This window comes from Cyprinus carpio, chromosome A16 (assembly GCF_018340385.1).
Source record: "Cyprinus carpio isolate SPL01 chromosome A16, ASM1834038v1, whole genome shotgun sequence".
Taxonomy (NCBI): Eukaryota; Metazoa; Chordata; class Actinopteri; order Cypriniformes; family Cyprinidae; genus Cyprinus; species Cyprinus carpio.
In genome coordinates, this window is record NC_056587.1 from 17,562,837 (window position 1) to 17,585,816 (window position 22,980).

General features: G+C 35.0%; 1 protein-coding gene across 8 annotated transcripts in view; it reads right to left on the bottom strand.

Moving 5' to 3' along the window:
- Positions 1 to 6,788: 6,788 nt before the first annotated feature.
- LOC109057919 (chondroitin sulfate proteoglycan 5-like) overlaps positions 6,789 to 22,980 on the bottom strand; it is a 40,254-nt gene continuing 24,062 nt past the window's right edge. For 2 of the 8 annotated variants that reach the window (XM_042773044.1, XM_042773038.1), the window contains exons 3-5: positions 17,391 to 17,579; positions 15,156 to 15,312; positions 6,789 to 7,543 (exon numbers count right to left, since the gene is read on the bottom strand). In XM_042773044.1, the coding sequence (XP_042628978.1) occupies positions 7,373 to 7,543; positions 15,156 to 15,312; positions 17,391 to 17,579 (517 nt within the window). In that variant the 3' untranslated portion in view covers positions 6,789 to 7,372. Of the gene's footprint in view, positions 7,544 to 11,785; positions 11,843 to 15,155; positions 15,313 to 17,390; positions 17,580 to 22,980 lie in introns of all 8 variants that reach the window. The other 6 variants (XM_042773041.1, XM_042773040.1, XM_042773043.1 and 3 more) reach the window with 6 other exon arrangements.

Below are 22,980 nucleotides of genomic sequence, written 5' to 3' on the forward strand. Positions count from 1 at the left end.
CTGAGCACCTTTAGGCCAGTATGAAAGTCTGTATGGAAGTCTCCATTCTTACAGTGTTGTTCAAGCACCATGAGGATAACTAAAGCATGACTGCTTATGCTGGTCATAGTCTCTGCTCAGAGTTCGTGGGATGTTCTTGTGAGGTCCTCCCGTGGATGATTGCAGGCAGTGAGCGTGTGCTGGTGGGGCTGTAGGAGGGAGACTCATAGACACAATATTTACAGTCGTCCCATCTCACCCTGTGCTTTTCCCTGCCATACGCTGGTGATTTGGCCACTTTATAGAGGAACACATCATAATGGACTAATGGGTTGGGCTTTGTTAGGACTTTGGCCTTTTTGGGAAGGTGAAGCTCCACGTCAATTGTCATTCGTCTCTGCAAAGAGAACACATGCAAAGAGAGGTGCACAAAGCACATTTCCATTGGCACACAATGTATGCGTTAAAATGTGTCCTATAAAGACATGATCATCTTTCCTCCAATCAAATTATTGTATAGTCTATATTTGAAAGAATCTCATGAAAACTGTCAAAAACATCACATTTCATTTCAAACACCACCCCAACCAAAAAAAAAAAAAAAAAAACAACAACAAAAAAAGAAATTAAAGAAATGTGACATTATATTTTGCTTAGGAAAATTCTGTTTTCATGACCATTAACATTTTATGTGACATTTTGAATTTTGTGTACATAAATTATTTTCATTACAGTTCACTCACAATGGAACAGTTACATTGGATTCAAGGTTAAAATTTTTATCAATTCATGATTTACGTGGGGATCAAACTCTTGAATTCGATGTTAGTAAACTTATAAAATAAAATAACATAAAATTATAGTGCATTAACATAACCAATTTTTAAAAAAATTACCCAATAACTTAATAATAAAATAAAACAATTGTCTGGAGGCATTACATTAAAGTGAACTGTAAAATAAAGTATTATTTTATATAATTTTTTAAAATTTTTATTTTAGGGTGAAATGTGACCTAGACATGTTTCCGTGAGTTTCACTTTCCTGCACCTGCTTCCTGACCTCACGAGCTGTTCAACATCAAAAGGACGTGCCAAACTCAGCAGGACAAATCACACTTGGGGGGGAAAGCGGGGTGTGGGTGTATTTTTAGCTTTTGGGCCATAATCTGTCAGGCCCATTTCCATTATAAAGGCTTCTCAGCCCACATTCCAAAGGCCTCATTAATAATCTTAAGCATTCCTTATTAGTTCAGCGTGTTTCTATGAACCCACACAAACTAAATCTACTAAACCAATGCACTGAATGTTTGTGTGTGTGTGCACGCTTGTGTCCTCATATTTCTAATGGCCAATGGGTGAACTCTGTCTGAGATCTGTATCTCATCGTTCCACTGTATCTGTAGCCAATGGGGAAGCAGGGATGCCGCATCCATGTACCCATGCTGGTGGAGGCGGATGTTTTTTCAGACACAAGAAGCATGAGTCCTTGAACACACAAAAATCACTTTGAACAGCAAAAAAAAAAATTTTTTTTTACTTACCAAATATTCCAAGGGCTTCTCTCAGTCACATGGTATATTTGTGGTCACATCACCTATTTTGTTTAAGGTTGCCTAGAAAAAAGTTGTGGCTCACCCCACTCTCCCCTATATTTGTTTTTATTTTTTGCTATTTTTACAGAATTGATTTCACTGTTGACAAGTACTGTTGCTGACAAATAAACGTTTGCATCATGGTGGACTGTTCACTTAAGTACTTCTTTCTTGACAGTTTAATAATTAGATGCCCAATAGTTACATTAACTGTAGAGAATATCAGTGTTTTTCTGTGATTTATGAAAAACAAATATGTAAAAAGAGACCATGTGAGAAACAAAACTCTGACACCAAGTGTGTGGGTATGTTTCACTGGCAGGCCATAGAATCTTTGTGTCACTGAGAAGCTAATGGACCGTGCTAATTTAATCCCATGTGACACAAAGAGGCCCAGGAGCTCCCTGTGGTTCAAGAGATGGCTCTGTTGTTTTTGGTATTGCGGAGACCCCTTTTAACCACACGTCATTGTTCACACTCACACATACCTCGGCTCTGGGGTTGTAGGGGTACCTACCATAAGACTATAAGAACTTCATAGACTCTGTTACCTTAAGCACACCACGTCAGCTTAAATGAGGTCCTTATGCAGTGGACCTGCTTTGAATTTTAATTCAAACACGTAAAGCTCTTTTAAGTTTCATAAACAAATTTGTCATGGATTGTCTTCTGGATTTTCTTGCAGGCTTTTATTGTGTTTTAATTCGCAGAGGAAAATGTGTTAGCATTTATTCATTTTCTCAACCTGATTACCATGCAATAAATTACAAAAATATATGTGTGCAAAAAACAAGAGGTGATCTGTTTAAAAGGTTTTTCTAAACAATCTGGTGATGATAAATTCCCAAGAGATGTTAATTTTTCTCAGCTCAGCGACCATCTTTTTTGGAAAAACATTTGCTGTGTATTTCATGCATTACGGTACAGTGCATTTAATTAGCATCAAGAGAATGGTTTCTCTAAAGAAACCACCTTATCTTACCACATTACATTCAGCTGATACTACATATTTACTATCTGAGCACCTTTAGGCCAGTATGAAAGTCTGTATGGAAGTCTCCATTCTTACAGTGTTGTTCAAGCACCATAAGGATAACTAAAGCATGACTGCTTATGCTGGTCATAGTCTCTGCTCAGAGTTCGTGGGATGTTCTTGTGAGGTCCTCCCGTGGATGATTGCAGGCAGTGAGCGTGTGCTGGTGGGGCTGTAGGAGGGAGACTCATAGACACAATATTACAGTCGTCCCATCTCACCCTGTGCTTTTCCCTGCCATACGCTGGTGATTTGGCCACTTTATAGAGGAACACATCATAATGGACTAATGGGTTGGGCTTTGTTAGGACTTTGGCCTTTTTGGGAAGGTGAAGCTCCACGTCAATTGTCATTCGTCTCTGCAAAGAGAACACATGCAAAGAGAGGTGCACAAAGCACATTTCCATTGGCACACAATGTATGCGTTAAAATGTGTCCTATAAAGACATGATCATCTTTCCTCCAATCAAATTATTGTATAGTCTATATTTGAAAAAATCTCATGAAAACTGTCAAAAACATCACATTTCATTTCAAACACCACCCCAACCAACCAAAAAAAAAAAAAAAAAAACAACAAAAAAAGAAATTAAAGAAATGTGACATTATATTTTGCTTAGGAAAATTCTGTTTCATGACCATTAACATTTTATGTGACATTTTGAATTTTGTGTACATAAATTATTTTCATTACAGTTCACTCACAATGGAACAGTTACATTGGATTCAAGGTTTAAATTTTTATCAATTCATGATTTACGTGGGGATCAAACTCTTGAATTCGATGTTAGTAAACTTATAAAATAAAATAACATAAAATTATAGTGCATTAACATAACCAATTTTTAAAAAAATTACCCAATAACTTAATAATAAAATAAAAACAATTGTCTGGAGGCATTACATTAAAGTGAACTGTAAAATAAAGTATTATTTTATATAATTTTTTAAAAATTTTATTTTAGGGTGAAATGTGACCTAGACATGTTTCCGTGAGTTTCACTTTCCTGCACCTGCTTCCTGACCTCACGAGCTGTTCAACATCAAAAGGACGTGCCAAACTCAGCAGGACAAATCACACTTGGGGAAAGCGGGGTGTGGGTGTATTTTAGCTTTTGGGCCATAATCTGTCAGGCCCATTTCCATTATAAAGGCTTCTCAGCCCACATTCCAAAGGCCTCATTAATAATCTTAAGCATTCCTTATTAGTTCAGCGTGTTTCTATGAACCCACACAAACTAAATCTACTAAACCAATGCACTGAATGTTTGTGTGTGTGTGCACGCTTGTGTCCTCATATTTCTAATGGCCAATGGGTGAACTCTGTCTGAGATCTGTATCTCATCGTTCCACCGTATCTGTAGCCAATGGGGAAGCAGGGATGCCGCATCCATGTACCCATGCTGGTGGAGGCGGATATTGGCACACCTCAGTATGAAATGTTCTCCCTCACACAGCACTTGACGCAGAAGGAAAAACGGATTGATTTATAATATACATACAGAGTTAATTATGTGCCAGTTGGAGAATTGCTTTCTGTCACATTTAGGTCAAGCTTCATTGGTGTAAAGAAGCAAGAAGAATTAAAAGCAAATTATATGATGTAGTGTACTTCTGATTCTACAGAACAGTCTAGAGCATGTTTAGTGGCCCCAAAAGCATTTGGAGACTTAGGCCTTATTTTAATGTATAAATGCCATTGCATTAAATATAACAAACCAAATGTCATCTTAAAACAAATGAAATCCGACCTTTGTCAGATCTAACTTAACTATTTGTGTAATTTCTCTTAAACATATATATAATCTTAATTTTATGTGTGTGTGTGTGTGTGTATATATATATATATATATATATATATATATATATATATATATATATATATATATATATATATATATATATATATATATATATATATATATATATATATAAATATGTGCATCTACAATTATATCATATAAAAAATACCTTAATTTTGAATAAGCCAACTGTTTTATATATATATAAATTATTTTTTTGTTTATTTATTTTATTTGTGGTTAACAACACTAAATAAAACAGTTGACATAAAAAATTCAATAAAATACAATATTATATCAATAATATATAATATAAAAATAAGTACAACTATGTATGTGTATAATAATAAGGCAACTGTTTTATTACATTATTACATTATATATAAAATAAAACATAGTATAATAAATAGAATAATAGAATAGAATTCAAAAATTCTTTATTTTAAATTATTGATTTAAATAAATCAGTTACTTTTTTCAGAATAACAAACATTTTTAAAGTATATACTTGGGCTTAAGTGTCCAAATTTGAGGCTACTTGTATGTAAATGAGTTTTGTCCATAAAAGAGAGCTTTTTCAAGAAAATGCAGAATCTTCTATTTCGCTGTACACTGTTCCACTTGAGTGACAAAAAATTTAAGCAGAGATTGACCAGCCTTTCCTTAATCTAGCAATGAGCCATACTATCAGAATGTGTTTCTGTGACTATTACACCCCCAGAATTGCATTTGCATGAGGATCAACATGGCAGAAAAAGGAAGGGGCGGGAGAGAAAGCAGTGAAAGGATTCTAGAGAGGTGGTGAGATCGAGCTGGTTTTGATTTGATTTGAGTGGCTGGGGACATTAGTACTGTGTCCTTTTTCACAGTGCCAGAGACTGCGAGCCACCTCAGGGCACAGAAGATTTTTATTTTTAGTGTGTGTAGCACATGTTGTGAACTCTCCCTTGTTTTTGATACTTATATGCTGTTGTCATGGCAGCGAGCAGGAATTAGATTAGGAAAAAGGCTTTAATAAGTGGAGCTGCCACTAGCTCAGATTTGGCCAAAACTAAGCAAAGTGCTCTTGAGCATTGAAGTAGAAACAAGTTTCACATACCGAGTTTCACAGACAATGTTACCATATAGACTCGACGTGATTATGTGGGCCTGCATGTTCCCGGATCTGATTTCATAGGCATCTGTGGTGCATTGAAAAGGTACTTATGTCGCTCTGTTAATGAGAGGATGAAGTGGTCCCTATTATTCATTATAATACAGATTCATACATAGAGACCAACAAGAGGCCCTTGAGATACTGAAAACACAGGACTGGAAAAAATCAGAAAAATTTAATAAAATACTATTATTTATTATTACATTAAAAATAAATAAAAAATAATGGCTGACTTGCGCTGCTAAGTGACTAAATTGTTTCAGTGGTGCGTCTGCTCCCTATTTGCTGGCGGTCTCAATTGAACTTGTTCTCTATTAGTGTGGTTAGGTGAAGGAGTCTTTGCTTTGGGGCTGAAACAAACCTCATCGTCAAAAACTCATAAGAGGAAACCACAATAAAGAACCTGTGACTCATTTATAAGAGAAGGGAATCTTGGAGTGTCAGTTTGACAGCTGCACCGACTGCAGAAAAATACTTATGAGGGATATCGTACTTTATGGTCCATTCACTAACAGGCTTTTATTTATTTTTTAATTTTTTTTAAAAAACCTTAGGTTTTGACTTTTTAAATCAGGTGTCTTATGATATGAAAATGCTACATAAACAGGTCATGTGCTGCATTTGTCCAGTCAATGACACGGACATTGCAAATATGCAAATAACATTAACCCAGGATTTAGGAATGTACAGTATGAATTTACCCCATGAGCAGTATGAAATGTGTAGCAATAACCCAGGATTGCTACCTGGGGATAGAATGACCCAGGGTTGACTATTTAAAGCCCTCGAGTGTAGCAAAAACAACTAAAGAAACAATTTATGCAGTTTTTCCCTGACAATAGATGCATAGGTTATAATAAGCCATGCTTATTATGCAGTACTAAATTGGAAAAGGTTGCATTGCTGAGAGACATGTCTAATACAAACAGTCTAATATGAGTCTTAGCTGATCCCCATCACCTCAGAAACTGATGCAATTGATTTCAAATTCATATCTGTCAGGGAATAACAGAAAGATGTGCATGATTTGGGGTCACCCACCTTATGATAGGCTTACCAGCTTCTGCACAACCCCGTCAGTGTGAAGGTCTAAAGGGATGCAGACCTTAGGGCAGGTATCAAAAAGCCATGCGCAACACCAAGCAAAGCAAGAGATAGTGAGTGCAAGACAGCATTTGGCCAGGGAAAAAAAAACGCAGGCTAGGACCACACGCAGACAAGGACTTTAGTGTTAAAAAGGTTTATTTCGACAACTGTCAGATATTTTTCTCTTCATAGTTTATATTCCCAAAAAAGTACAAAATAAAACAAGTACATCAAAGGATTAGAAATCACATCAAAACAAAGACACATTGTGTTTTTTTTTCTTTATATCGATCCAAGCATTTTTTCATATATTTATACATACTCACTGAATTAGTCAGACAAACATCAAAACCTCTCAGTAGCTTTTTCTTTTATGACAACATTTTATATTTGAAACCTCAAATATGTTTTATTTTTTTCTTCTTTTTTACAATATACACCAGCGCATGCCGTAATTCAGTTAGGCAGGGGTAGGTGTGTGTATATATAAGGGCTGGGTCAGGGGCAGGTCGACTACAGGGCAAAAAGACTGCAACAAGAGGTGAGACAGGAGGTGGAGACTCAGTGGGTATGAGGGGCTTTCTTTTTTTCTTTCTTTTTTTTTTTTTTTTAGTTTTCTGTCATGTGGTGATGGTGTGGTGGGTGTGGCTGCTCGTAACATCTGCTTCTCGATGCTTTAAGTGATCGTGGACGTGGTTGCGTGGGGTGCTTTTGTTTCTGTTCTACATCATGTTGTTCTGCAGCGAGTTTACCTCCGAAGAGTCCTCCTCGCCCAGCACCTTATGGTTCTCATGCTTAGGGGTGAGCGAGTTCTGGATGTTCAGCGACTCGTCCTCTTTGGGTGGGGGGGCCTTCACGGGGTCCTCCAGCTTGTTCTGGGTATTAGGATCATCCTGAGAAATGATAGTCCCATGTTAGACCTCTGCAATAACCTCATATTGTTTATTACGTCTCCTACTTTTATTAATTTTTTTTTTAAATTAGAAAATGTGCAACTGTATATTTGTTAAATTATTTAAAAAATATATAAAAAACATTAAACAAATAATAAAAAATAAATAAATAACACTCATAATGTACTATTTTTTCCAATTACAAAAAAAAAAAAAAAAACACCATTAAAGTAGTGTAGGAGATGTTACGAGGGATAATATTTATTTATTTATTAACTTTACAATTGCAAATTATCAAATAATTTTTTAAGTATTTAAAATAAATAAATAAATCATATTGTTCATCACATCTCCTACTATAACATTTTTTAAACTGGGTAATGTGCAGCTGAAAAAGTTAACAAATAAATAAATAAATAAATCATATTGCTCATTAAAAATTATCCCTAAAATTAGGCTTTTCTATTAGATAATGTGCAATTGTAAAGTTATAAAATTGTTAAAGTAGAAATACACATTACATCGCTCATAATGTCTCTTAAAATTAATTGTTTTTTAAATAGGATACTGTGCAATTGTAAAGTTAATATAACTATAAATCATATTGCTCAGTAGGTCTCTTACTACTTTATTTATTTTTTAAACTGAGCAATGTGAAATTTTAAATAAATAAATAAATACATACATAAATACATACTGTATCTGCCAGTGGGAAAAAAATGTTTGTTTAAGTATGATATCTAAAAATAATTTCCAACAAACCAAAAACAAAATTCATATATTTAGCAAATAAATTTAGTTGTTAACATAAAAATTAAAATAAATATAAATTATAATAAAAAATTAGTAGATACTATTTCCAACATTTTGGCATCACATCCAAATAGTTGGAATGTGACAGCACTGTGGGAACAGATTCTGCATCAAATAAATCAATTGATTGCATTTGATCAGTGGTTGAGGCTGTTTTCTCCTCTGGGCAGAGCGGAGGCTGTATGATCCACCTGTCCTGACACACATGCATACATGCAAACCCATCAAAGCTCATACAGCCCATCCCACACTCCTGTCCCGCCAGTGAACAGGAAAAGCCATGGACTGAAACAAGAGCTCTGCTAAGAGGAGCTCACCTGCCATAGCACAAAATCCTAGCACTCTCTCTCTCTCTGTGGAATAACCATTCAGTGGCCTTTAATTAGAGCAGTAATTGAAACAAATGAATGATACAAGACTTGCACATCCTTTGATCATCTAACTTGAGCTTCATAGTCAATTAAAGCTGATTTGCATCATCTTAAATACACAAACAACTGGTTTTAGGGATAACTGACGCCCTCAATCCAGAGCTAGCATGTTTTTTTCAGGCGAAGCTGAGCAAAACTTGTTTTCTGGAAAAGAAGTTAATAAGGCGTCCTAGTCCCTTGGTGTAGTTGGATTAAGGCACGGGTGTGTCATGTTTTGACAACTGAAGATGATTTACCCATTCAGCGATGACTTAGATTGTAACTTCGGGCAGGACGTGGGGATACGCCACCTCCATCGTTACTGGATAAGGGACGTCCTTTGTTCCGTCGGCATGAAACTAGAAAATGTGCTTTTTATTTGTGGTTGGATGAGGTGGATTACACTTCTCTTGAGATGTTTGAGGGATTTTCTTTGGATATAAAGAGAGTCATGGTTGAGGTGACTGATGATTATTTCTTTGCATCCTTCCAGTCAACTTTTGCTATGGTATTACTGAGAAGTGGCAGCTACCATGTTGTTCTTACCATGGACTGCAATGTGTTACTTTTTAATTAGTTTCATTTGAAGCTTAATTAGACAGTTAAACAATGGAGAGAATGCTGACAGGTATTAGCCAATCAAGATAAGTTATAATGTGACTCAAACCTAGTTACTAAAACAATTCCAACTTGATTAATAATGTCTATAAATCACACACTACCATTCAAAAATTTGGGGTCAACAGGATTTTTTTTTTTTTAATAAATTAATACTTTTATTCAGCAAGGCCACATTAAATTGATCAAAAGTAACAGTAAAGACATTTAAAATGCTACAAAAGATTATTTTTTTTTTCCATTCAGAATAAAAATGTTTTATGATTTACACAATAATATTAAGCAGCACAACATTTTTAAACATTGATAAGAAATATTTCTTAAGCAGCCTATCAGCAAATTAGAATGATTTCTGAAGGATCGTGTGACACTGAAGACTGTAGTAACGACGCTGAAAAATCAGCTTTACCATAACAGGAATAAATTACATTTAAAACACATTAAAACTGAAAACCATTCATTTAAATTTTCATAATATTTCACAGTATTACAGTTTTTACTGTATTTTTTTTATTAAATAAGTAAAGCCTTGGTGAGCATAAGAGACTTCTTTTAAAAAACATTTTATAAAATCTTACTGACCCTAGACTTTCAAACAGTAGTATTTATATTTTATAAAGGTGTATAGCATGTAAGTACATATCTTTTATTTTGCAGGCATTGAAATTGATACACTAAACATAATTTTAGGTGTTATACACAATATAGCTCTGTTTCAAAAACTAGCTTCTTTCTAAGGCAGTATCTTAAATGAAATAGAACCTAAACAAGTGTCAGTTGCAGCAAACTGCAAAGCTTTGAGGAAGGACACTAAGACGACAAGATAGGAACAAGGTCTATAGCATAAAACTGGAGTGGACAGAGGGACAAAGGACACATGGGACTAGAGCAGTGGGTCACCACACATATTTTCTGTGAATAAAGTAAAATTTCATAGTATACATTTTGAATCTGGAAAGTGCAAGGATAGAGGTCAAAACTGCAGTGACTGGTTGGACAGATCCAGCTTTTTTGGTGTATTACCATGGTCCATGTGTTGTTTTAAAAAGAAAGATAACCCAAAAATGAAATTCTGTCATCATTTAATCACCCTCATGTCATTCCAAACCTGCTTGACTTTTGTGGAACACAAAAGAAGATATTTTAAAGAATGTTGGCAACCAACGAGTTTTGGTTTCCATTGACTATGGCCAAAAATATAACAGAAGTCAATGGAAACTGAAACGGTTTGCTCACCAACATTCTTCAAAATGTCTTATTTTTGTGTTCCACAGATCAAAGAAAGTATACAGGTTTGGAACAACACATGATGGTGAATAAATGACATTTCTGAACTGACCTGTTACTTTAAGTCAATTCAAAATCTCTTGAGTGAAGAATATACAGCTACCACTTCACTTATCTGACCTTTCCGCTCTAGTTTATATATGCTCTATTTCATTCCAAAACATCTGTCAAGTCACAGACCCTCCCTGAGGGTTTAAGTCTGTGTGTGGAGTGAAACGGAGAGAGAGAGAAAGAGAAAGAGGGTGTTTTGGCTGCTAGCCAGAGCCGGGCTCTTTTACTCAAGCGAATATCGATCCGTGGAGCAGTATCTCTGAGCTGATGGTATTAAAGAGGCCTGAATGTCCACATTTTGTCCCCCCTCCCCTTCTTGTCTTGAGAGATCCCTTGTTTCATAGCATGCATTTCATTTTCAAGAGTGTTTTCTCTGCGATGATGAGCTCTAAGCGGCCGGAAGAGACAATCAATTTTGGTGTCCTGTATTGTCTGAAGGTCATGGAGTGCTTGAAAGGATTTGGAGAATTTATCTCACTCTTGATCTCATACTGGCATATTATATTTCTGCAAATGACTCTAGTTGAAACAATATACACCCACAGATGTGAATTCCACTTATGGACTATTATTATTTGTAAGTGACCTTTTTTGTTAGAGGTCATATTATTATATTAGTTGACAAATTATTATATTCTTTAAAAGGACATTACTCACCCTCATGTTGTTCCAAACCTGCATAACTTTCTACTGTAGCTGTATCTCTAAAAACCTCTCTCTTTATCATTTTGGTAAAAACAAAGTCAAATATGAAACTAAACAATATAATGCAAAATGGACGACTTTTATGGTACTTTTGTGGTGCACCAAAAGAAGAAAGTAAATCATACAGGTTTGGAACCACATGAGTGTGAGTAAATGATGACAGAACTTACATTTTGGGCTGAACTATCCCTTTAAGTATTTAAATGGACCACATTGTATCAAAATTAGTTTGATTTCACTATGATGAAGATGGCAGGAAGGGCCAGGATTGGTCACTACAGTTTGATTGACAGGAGAACAGCACAATGAAAGGACAGCTGCTGTCCTTTGGGCGGAGTTGTGGGGTTGAAAGTCTTACCTCACAGTTGGGCTCCTCTTTGGTCTTACACTCCCAGGTGTATCTGCTTATGGTTTTCTGAGGGGTGGGGGCATTAAGAGGATCATATACCTCATAAATATAATTTCCATTCAGAACGAGACAGAGATAGAGAATACAGAAATAAAGTGACAGGGAAGGGCAGACAGAAGTGAAGGAAAAGGGCCCTTTGCATAAGATCCTTCAGTGGTGAGAAGTGTTCCCACCCTAGAGCCATTTATCCTAGAGTTTTTATTTATATTTTTCATCAACATTGTGGACGTACATCTGGGGGGCCCTTTAAGGTCATTAGGTTTTTGGCTCTGAGGCAAAAAAAAAATATTTACTGTGTTCTAGACATAAAGTGATAGTTAAAACAAAAATTTAAATTCTGTCATTATTTACTCACCCTAATGTTGTTTCAAATATCCTGTTTTAGTAAAATTTAGTAAAGTTTGGTCTGTTCATCAATCACATGGTTTAAAAAGATCAGAAATTTTGCCCACAAGATGTACTATTTTTAAGACAAAAATTATATGAATATTTATGCTTTTTTCCTTTCATTTTTAGCAAAGAGTGACTAGTTAATGACAAAAATTCATATATACTGTAAAAAATTAATTTTCTTTGTTTCTTTCATTCTTTTTTTTTGGAAAAGAGATATAAAAATTATCAAAGATCTCTCCTTTTGTGTTTCATGGAATAAATATGATATATGGTGAGTAAAAAGTGACAATGCTATTTTGGAGGTGTACTAACCTTTTAAAAATGTGACCTTGACTTGCACTGCTATATTTATAATTTATTCAAAATTCTCAGGGGGGAAAAAAGTCCTGAGCTCAGGTTTTAAAGACATTGAAATCATGTCCCTTTTGCCCAAAAGCGTTTAAAAAAATTACTAAAAAGTAGAGATATGATTTGGTTTTACTTTTATCTGACTGATACATTCAAGCTGGAGTTTACAGCAAACAATAAATGCATAGATGTTTATATTTAACATAGATGTTATACATATTGAGAGTTTTTAGACTGTTAAACCACCGGCTGGCCTGTAGTAAACATAATATGACCGATGGGCTCAAAAATGCATATCTTATGAACTAAGTATCTATTCTATTGCAAAAAATACTGTATTTTCCATTGCTTTCCATTGCAATAATGTATTCTCCAAGACACATCAGAATAATTGAAACGAGAAGAAAGCTGTGTTATGGTTATCCCACAGAAGAGAACGACGCTCGTGTTAGATCTACATCTACCCATGCGGCAGACCTGTTAGCCAAGTGTTACGCCACCCATGGGCAGCAGTGAGATGTTGCATCTCAGATGTTTATCCTGCATTTTTGCTCAACACTTCATTGGTTGGTGAGATCTGGCACAGAAAGAACCCACTCACCCTCTCATCTTTCTGAACCAGGATAAACGAGTGAAACGACAGACAGTTATATTAATGCGATGCAATGGACAAGCAGCAGCCGATCATAGGTCCACTAGGTGGCACGTGTGAAGAATCAGACATGCAGCGGTGCAGAGGAAGAGAGAAGGGGAGCGGGGTGATGGGGGGAGGAGGGTGGGCTCTCTCAGCGGAGTCCAAGGTCTGCAATCAGGGCACAATGCTGGACCCAGAGATGCTGCCAATAATTCACCCTTAAAAATCTGTCATTGTGTGATCTCTCATCATGTTTGCTGTAAACTGTGACCACACTAAGAGTGGATTTCTTTCCCTCTCTAGATCTTACAAAGTTTATTACATTAAATCTTATCTTTCCTTCAAGTCAGAAAGCATCTAATTTGAACACTCTCTATTCCAGTGAGACAAAAACTCACAAAATGCAATGCAACCACCTACGCCACCATTATTGATATACATAATTACTAATTTTAACCTAATAACTACTTACACCTAAACACTTTTGTATTTGATTAATTAAAGATTAATAAATTAAACATAAAAATGTTTTAGTAATTTAATTATTAAATTGAGTTATTTAATAAAAAGAATGTCTGTAGTTCAATTTTTTTTTTACAAAATCAATCATTAAATTAAGTTACAATACAATTATGTATTAATGAATGTAATTAATATTAATTTGCTAATACATTTAATTAAATTCTAATTTAAAAAACTAACATATTAATAAATGAAACTGTATTATGAATAAAATTTAATAAAATAATAATAAAAAAAAACAATAATTACATTTCTGCTATCCTAAAACAATCACTAAAATGTAAAATTATGCATTAATCATTGTTATGAATATTAAAATTTAGGTATTAATTATTATTAAATTTTGAATACTTTTAGGTAAATTTAAATTTATTTGAAAAAATTCAATCAACAATTACAAATTACCAAATTAAGCTAAATATAATTAAATATTTATCAAATAAAAAAAAAATAAATTTCTGCTATTCTATTTCATTTAAATGTAAAAATTACTATTTAATTAAAAAAAATAAAATAAATGCAAATCATTCAGTCATTTTCAAAACATACCTGTAATTATCAACACGTAAAGTAAGATATATTCCTTGGAACCATATCACTTTAAAAAAAATAAAATAAAAATCTACATACACAATCATTATAAATTTAATGACAAATAAATGCAATTCTAATTTATATAAAAACTCAACCAAATAAAATGATTTAATTAAAAATGTAATTAAAATAATTAAGAATTTAAAAAAAAAAATTATAGACTCAAACTCACAACCTCTCATACATAAAACAAGAAATATTCCTCTGAACGGTAACATATGACTGATATAACCTAGAAATCTAGAATCATCTCTAGCCAAATTCCAAAAGGTCCAAATGAAATTACACAACCCTGCTGCTTGCATTTATGTTTAAAAGAAATGGCCTGCATGTGTATGTACATATATGTGTCAGGAGAAAACATGTCTTCCAGGTCTGCTTCTGTATTGATTCTTGTGTGGGATCAATAGAGCTGCATTCCCATGAGTCTCTCAAACCGCTGTTAAAGAGTGCGTCTACAGGCCAGACTATCTGCTCAACTAGAGACACGGCCGTGAGGATGGATAGCTGGTCTGAAAGAAGCTGACAGACACTGACAGACTCAAGTCAGCTACAGCGCCGAGCCTCACCATTAACAGAGCATCAAAACCGGCGCACGCAACAAAAAACTCCAGCTTTTTTCCCCGTTTCCCGGTTACCCTGTTGCTATGGTAACAACTGTTGCCTCAGTAACCACACTCCTATCTGAGAGCAGACCTTTTCAGCAGAGAAAACGCTCCCATCTCTCTGTGCGCTGTGCACCCCCTCCCTTACCAAAGGTTACGCTCGGGGTCCATGCAGAGAGGGGAAGGAGGGGCAGAGGAAAGAGAAAGACGAGAAACACGTTACCTGACAGATAATGTTATCATAGTAAGCCAAAGCACGGGCATGAGGGAGGTTAGGAGGGGTGTCGCAAAGTTTCCTTACATTTGGATGGGAGCCCTCAGCGATGGTGGACAACGAGAAATTATCATTGTGGTGCTCCGAGGAAGGACGGTACTTACTGCTGCGAGGATTGGGGGTGGTATAGAGATACAAGAAGACAATGGAAAATATAGCGGAAGAATATTACAATGAAGAGGTTATGAAGGGCAGGAGAGAGAGAGAGAGAGCAAGAGAAAAGAGCATTAGTGTAATTCTAAGACTGCTTTGGAGGCAGAAGTTTAGACACACATTTAGTACACAACCTGTGATGCAACATACCAGATGACAAATTCAATAAATATGTCACTCTTTTCAAAATATTAGAAGTACTAGACACATTTCATCACCATAAAATGACCTCAAATTGAATTAATAAATTAAGTTTCCTGGGCGTATGTGTAGATCGCAATTTCTTCCCATTTCCTTCCTGACATTCCATTACTCATTACTCTTCCTCTTCTCAAATATATATTAAATGTATATATCTATATATCAAGGATCAATGTCCTCTCCCTTCTCTGTTCTTGCCATTATAAATCCCATCTCTTCCTATACGTTCTGAATATTTGATCTTGTTTAGCGCCGAGTGAATTTGAGCACATTTACTCGTAGCAGATGGAGAGGTGGGCGTCTGATGTATTCACAACTCTCATCTGTAGCACTGCTGCTTCTAGTTTCTCCTCTCCCTCCATCACTCTCACCCTCCTCTGCAGCCTGTCATAAAACTCTCTTGTTTCTCCACTGGCACTTGCTCTCCTCTTTTCCCTCATCATTTTCCTTCTGTTCTTTGAGGAGGGTGTGTGCCGTTTAATTCCTGGCCGTAGCTTCCACCCCCCCACCGGGTCTCACAGCTGTATGTAGGTCAGCTGGCCCCTCCTCCCCCATCACATTGCCCTACTTTTAGCTGTAACTTCCGTGACATCATGCAGTCTGCCTGTTGCTAGCATAGCATGCTAAGCATTAGCGCGCCATCCACTCACTGCTTTATTTGGTTTCTGCAGCATCCAATTAGCAGCTGTGCTATCGTAACACTAACACTTTTCAGGGAATTAAACATGCTGCAGATATCACAAAAACGTTTATGCACTATTATGTTGTTACTCTCAGTTAAAGCTATATTTTTATTATTATTATTTTTTTTTTTACCCAGGTTTAAAAATGATTAAAGTTGAGTTGCTGGACTTGGCTGGTTTAAAGGGACATCATTTAATCACCCTCATGTCGTTCCAAACTGTTTCCCATACTATGGAAGTCAATGGCTACCGGCAACTTATGTGTTTACCAACATTCTTCAAAATATCTTCTTCATCAGAAGAAAGACATTCATACAGTTTTGGAACAACTTGAGGGTGAGTAAATGATGACAGAACTTTTTTGTGAACTATCTTTTTAAGCTGGTTTCCCTGCCTGTTCAAGCTGGTTTAAATGTTTAGCTTGCTGTTAAGTCCCTAAAATCCATCTAAAACCAGTAAACCAAATCAGTTAACTAGGCAAGCGGGTTTAACCTTTTTTCTTTAAAAAAACAACAACATTATATTAATATATTAAATATTTATTAATAATAATAATAATAATAATAATAATAATAATAATAATAATAATAATAATAATAATACTTTATTCAGCAAAGAAGACATTTACAAAGAAAGAAAAAGTTTGTTTCAAACATACTTTGTTCATTGATTTTTCTATTAATAAAAAAATCGTGAAAAAAAATATTAAAGCAGCACAATCCCTGCAAAAACATTAAGCAGCACAACATAATAATTGAAAAATTGATAACCAAATCAGCATATTAAAATGATTTCTAAAGGATCATGTGACACTGAGGACTGGAGTAATGATGCTGAACATTCAGCGTTAAATTAATAAGAATAAGTTAATTTTTTTTATAAAATATTAAATATTATTTTAAATGGTAATATTTCACAAAATTTTTTTTACTGTATTTTGATAAAATAAAAACAAATCATAACTATTCAAAATTTTTGACGGTGTACTGGTATATGCCTGAGGAAGTCACGAGACTAAACTGTTGCTATATAAATACCTACACAAATATTTGCGTGCCATTTATTTGTTCCCAATTCCACCACAAAACATGAGCTTTATTTCTACTTAGTCTTACTTTCTCTAAAAATCAGTACCACACAGTCTCACCTGCGCTTGCGCAACTTGTTATTCTCGGTCTTGAGCACGTGCAGCTTCTTGGCAAAGCAAACGATGATCATGAAGAGCAGGAGCACCATGAGAGCGGAGGCCCCGATGGCGATGCACATTACCTGGAACTCCGTGATGACCGACTCGCACCGGGCACCCTTGTGCCACATGTAGTCCTGGATGTTGCACCTGCAAGACAAAGAAAGGAAAATGTATGTAAGCCTTTTCCACCAAACTAGCAGATTTTGTTGCAATGGTCAGAAGGTATTTCATTATACAATGAATAAAATTCATAACAGTCCATTCAAATAAAGAAATAATGAAATGCAACATACACAGGAACATCAACTGAATGTGTGTTGCATGGCCATATTTGGTATTTCCAATGTAAACAGGCTTGATCTCATTCATTTTGTGTGATATCAATTGGCAATATTAAGTTGCTGTTCAGGAAACGTTACTCTTATCCCTTTGATTGGCCTCTGATATTATCAGTCCCTGGTTCAAGAACAGCAGGTTTTAGGGGCCAGTGCAGAGCCAATTTTTCCACCTTTTCTCCAATGAAAACAACCTGGAGCACCATGGCTCTTACTGGGATTCGTTTACCAGACAATATCACACCAACACACACTCATTTTTTAAATGAGCCACATTTATTAAGACACACTATTTTAATCCTGGCTTTGATTCCCCATGTAGTCTCTGGTTCCATATGAATTATTCATGGAGGCTCAGTGCATCTCCTACACCAAGGGTGAGTTAAAATTCACCGCCTTCAGCATTTTTACCATTCATTTTAGCAGACACCTGGGTGGATGACAAGTTCACTGCCTTTATCTTACCGTAGGTTTCTTCTATACTGCATTAGACTGGATTTAACATCAGTTCTGAACTTGTCCCAGAAGTAAAGTCAGTGAACTAACTTCGAAGACTGTCAGGATTTGCCATATTAAAACTCTGTGACATTTATCTTGAAAATCCAATAAGGCAATCCAGTGTCACAATATTATGTTTAAGTGTGTATGAAAATTCTGCTACCAAAAAAGGTTTCAGAACGCAGGGGTTTGCATCTGGGTTTTGTCAGGAATAAATGCACATGGGCATCTCCATCCTCTCCATCAGCTCCCTAAACTCTTCCTCCTCCATTTTGTGCACATAACAAACAGGTTTGAGGACAGACCAGTAAACAACATCAGAAATGCAGATTGAAGGATGAAATACGATATATTAATAAATAAACAGAATATTTTATAATTTATATATTATATAAAAAAACGTATTACAATATATATATATATATTAAATATTATTTGTTATAATGTAACTTAGAATATTGTAACATGCATATATATGTATACATAATGTTATAAAATATATGAAATGTTATAAATTATAAATAATACAAATAATTAAACTATTTATAATCTATATTATTTTGAATATTAAACTAAATTATTATACATTATTTTCTATTATAAATTATAGAATATTTGAATTACATTATAATTTATAGTACTATAAAAATGTATTTGAAGGATGAAATCCAATATATAAAAAATAAATAAATAGAATATTTTATAATTTATATATTATATAAAAAAAACTTATTACATATTTTCTAATATATATATATATATATATATATATATGAAAAAAATATATATATGAAATTAAACTATTTATAATCTATATTATTTTGAATATTAAATTAAATTTCACATTATTATCTATTATAAATTATAGAATATTTGAATTATATTATAATTTAAAGTACTATAAAATGTATTAATTATATATTAAAAATCAGAAAATCGGATGGGTTCATGGTATTGTTGATGTGGCTCCAAGAACAAGTCTTACTTGGACAAATCACGTTAAGTGTGAAATGCAGCTTGTGCAAGCTTCAATGCGGGGTCATCATTTAGATAATCGTGGAAAAGACAGCAACAAATAGCTGGAGAAGGCAAGAACCTTACTGAAATAAAAAAGATGTATAATAAAAAACAAATCTGATGATAACTGAAACTTTTGTGAGCAATCAGGCACAAATGATCTTCAAAGACTGCAATCCTGAGCTCTTCTCTCTCTCTCAACCACATCCACATATGCACAGACTCAAATGTAAATAACTATAATGCAAGGAAGTCGTCTTCATTTACAGTCATGGTGGTCACGGGAGGGGGTCTGAGGTTTCACCCCTTTTCACTACAGCATCCTGTATGCCCCCTTTGTGCCTGCGCCAACCCCGAGCGAGACGAAGGAGAACAGGGTTGGCACAGCGCCACTGAGGGCATTCAGTCCCAGGAGGGAGAGGTGACGGGTGCATTGATGTGAGCGTGCATTTAAATGCATCCTTACAGTGGGCTGTATAAAGCAGCCTGTCTATTCAGCCCCTCAGCTGTTTCTCATCCACCCTCCCAGATCTCAACACTCTTTTAATCGTGTTTGTTTCTTTTGCAAAACTTTGCATGCTATCTAAGTTACATTCTACACCCGCTCCCTTGCCTTGGTTTTCCAACCCAACCCAATTTTCAGGGCTTTTAGTCAAGATCTTCCTTTCTTTCTTGCATTCTTCTGTTCCTATTTATCTCATGCACAGTCTCTCTCTCTCATGTTTCTAGCTGCAAAACCTTGGGACTGCGTCAGTAGTCAAAAATGTTATGCAATCAATCATATTCATCTCATGTAAGCTGCCGTCTCAAACAGAGCCTACAGCAATGAACCCGTTTACCCAGTATTACTATTATGTGAAATAAAGCTAAATAAAAGCAACTGCAACTGAAAGGCTAAGTGCAACTGATAGGTTAAATGAGTTTGTGTGTTTGATTTCAGAAACACAGACCAGATTACAAAACACAAGCCACCAGGATACTTAAAGTGATAGTTCACCCAAAAATGAAAATTCTGTCATCATTTACTCACTCTCATGTTGTGACTTTCTTTTTTCTGTGGAGCACAAAAGAAGATGTTTTGAAAAACATCTCTTCCTTTTCATCCATACAATGAAAGTCAATAGGCTCCAGTGTTGTTTGGACAGAAGAAAGTAAGTCATACAGGTTTGGAACACCAAAAAAAAAAAGTGGCGTAGAAACAATTTTCATTTAGAGACTGTACAAATAATTACAAAGAAAAAGCAAGTAACACATCAGATTAATTCATATGAAATTGCAACTTTAAAATAATTATTTTTAAATTATGTTTTCCAGTAAGATTGGTTTTATGAACCCCAGTTCACTCTTGATTTCAAATTTTCCACACATAACACCAGATAACGATGGAAGTAAAAATTTTTAAAAAAGGTAATTGCAATGTTTTCTCTCACAATTCTGACTTTATAACTCACAATTGCGAGTTATAAAGTCAGATTTGTGTGAGATAAAGTCACAATTGTGAGTTATAATGTCAGAATTGCGAGTTATAAACTAGCAATTGTAAGAAAATAGTTACTTTTTTTTTCGCAACTGCAAGTTCTACAAAAAAATTGTGAGATGTAAACTTGTTGAAAAAGTCGAAATTTCGAAAAATAATTTTTACAAGTTAAATGATGAAAAATATTTATCTTTACATGAACTACCCCTTTAACCACACAAAATTTGGTCCCACTTTGAAAGAGCGTTGGTTAGCAGCATGACTGTGCTGGTGCACTTGGAAATGTTGGTCTAAGCTAGATGAGGGTTAATCTCTGTGTGTAAATATGGGCATTTTATGAAGCTGTCGTGTGGACAGATGCTCCAACTAAGACTGTGTTTATGTGTACATGTGTGTGTTGCATGGAGTGCTGAGATGGATGGATGCCAAACAGCCCCAGCTGAGCAGTTGCAAGCAGTAGTTGAAACAGATGTTATTCCATCGCTAATATCTCTCTTAAGACCAAACCTCCCCTTTGTTCAACTCCATTTTACAACTTCTCTCTCCTTCTCTGCTCTGCTATTTCTTCATCTTTCAAGAACAACAAATACAGATAGTATTGCCTATATGTTGTAATAAAAATGTCAAGACACCTTATCTGTTGGCATAAATTTGTGACCATGGACCACAAAACCAGTCTTAAATGTAATTTTTTTTTTAATTGAGAAGTGTATTGTTAAAAATGCTGTATAAATAAATTTGACTTTGAATTCATCAAAATGTTCCATCTTAACTAGTCTTGACTGTATAGCCACCTTAAATATGAAAATATCTTATTTTTACACGCTCACTGATAGTTCTACCAAGATTTATATTGATATTTTAAGCAGATGGATTCTTACTAAAGCTACCAACAGTAAGCCCAGGATATTTTACATGATAGTGTACAATATTTTTGTCACCTCTTTTCCGTAAAAAATAAACTGGGAACTCACGATGAGAAAATAGAGAGATTTTCTAAAGCTTGTCACTGCACAGACTCTTAATTAAGTGTCAGTACAGTTTGTCATCCTAAACACAGCCACACCATGAGCAGCAACCCTTCATCAACTCTGAACATGTGGTTAACCAGTGCTGCCACAATCATCACTCCTCAGTTCCTGAAATAAATAAATAAATGACTAGGGATATGGCACATTATTCTGTTCTGTCAAATGTTTGCAATATTCGGTTGACTGGGCTTAGAGAGGCTGCGGCCCAGCTGATCCTCTCCTGGATCCCTGAGGTGGTGTAATGGTGTGTCTCAGATGGAGAACGCTCTTTCGCAGAGACCACCAATGGTAAAAACCCAGTGATAATAAGATGACAATAATAATAAGAGTATAGTATGCTAGTATGTTATTCCAAATTCAACTTAACTGTCTGAATTAATCAAACTGCCTATAGAAAAGAAACTTAACTTGAAATTTTGAGTAGATTGTAGATTGGCTAGCAAGAATTTTCAAAGGAGCATCCCCAACACTGTAAACAGTAAATTTACGTTTTCTAAAAAGATTAAAGTCTACATGCCCTCTGTGCCACAGGGACTAGCATGAGAGGTTTGAATGAGACAGGAACAAACTTTTCAGACACAAACAGTCATGACAAAAACTGATGCAAACAGTAAAAAGATTTTGCTTGAATATTTCATTAACTCAAACAAAAACACACACTTTTTGTGTAGCCTGACATGCTTAATCTGTTTCCATGCTGGCACACTGAGCATAAGTCTGACTTACACTTGTTTTGTTTTTTTCTCTCTAAACTCCACATATCTCTCTGAACTCTCTGAATTTGTTTTCCATGTCCTCCTGTGGATGACTAACACCCCATAGGAAGGAAAATCACATGTGAAATATCTTTAACATCTCAGTTGTTTATTCTAGACAGCAAAAAAATAAATAAATAAAAAGAGCTCAAAAATATGAATGAGACAGTTGAGGAGACGTAGGCGGCAGTTTTTTGACTCGTGCTTCCTTCTTCCTCCGTCTTACACTTTTGAAACTTTATTGGCTCATTGCAGCTTGTCTGTGCACTTACCCAAAAGCCTGGACAACTTGAGTTCAAACCAGAAATGTGATGTATTGCGTCTTTGAACAAGCTTTTAATTTATTTTTATTTTAGAAGAAACGTCTGAGATAAAGTTAATACTTAATAAATACACTACTGTACTGTTCTTAAGTTTTTATTGATTTTTAAAAAG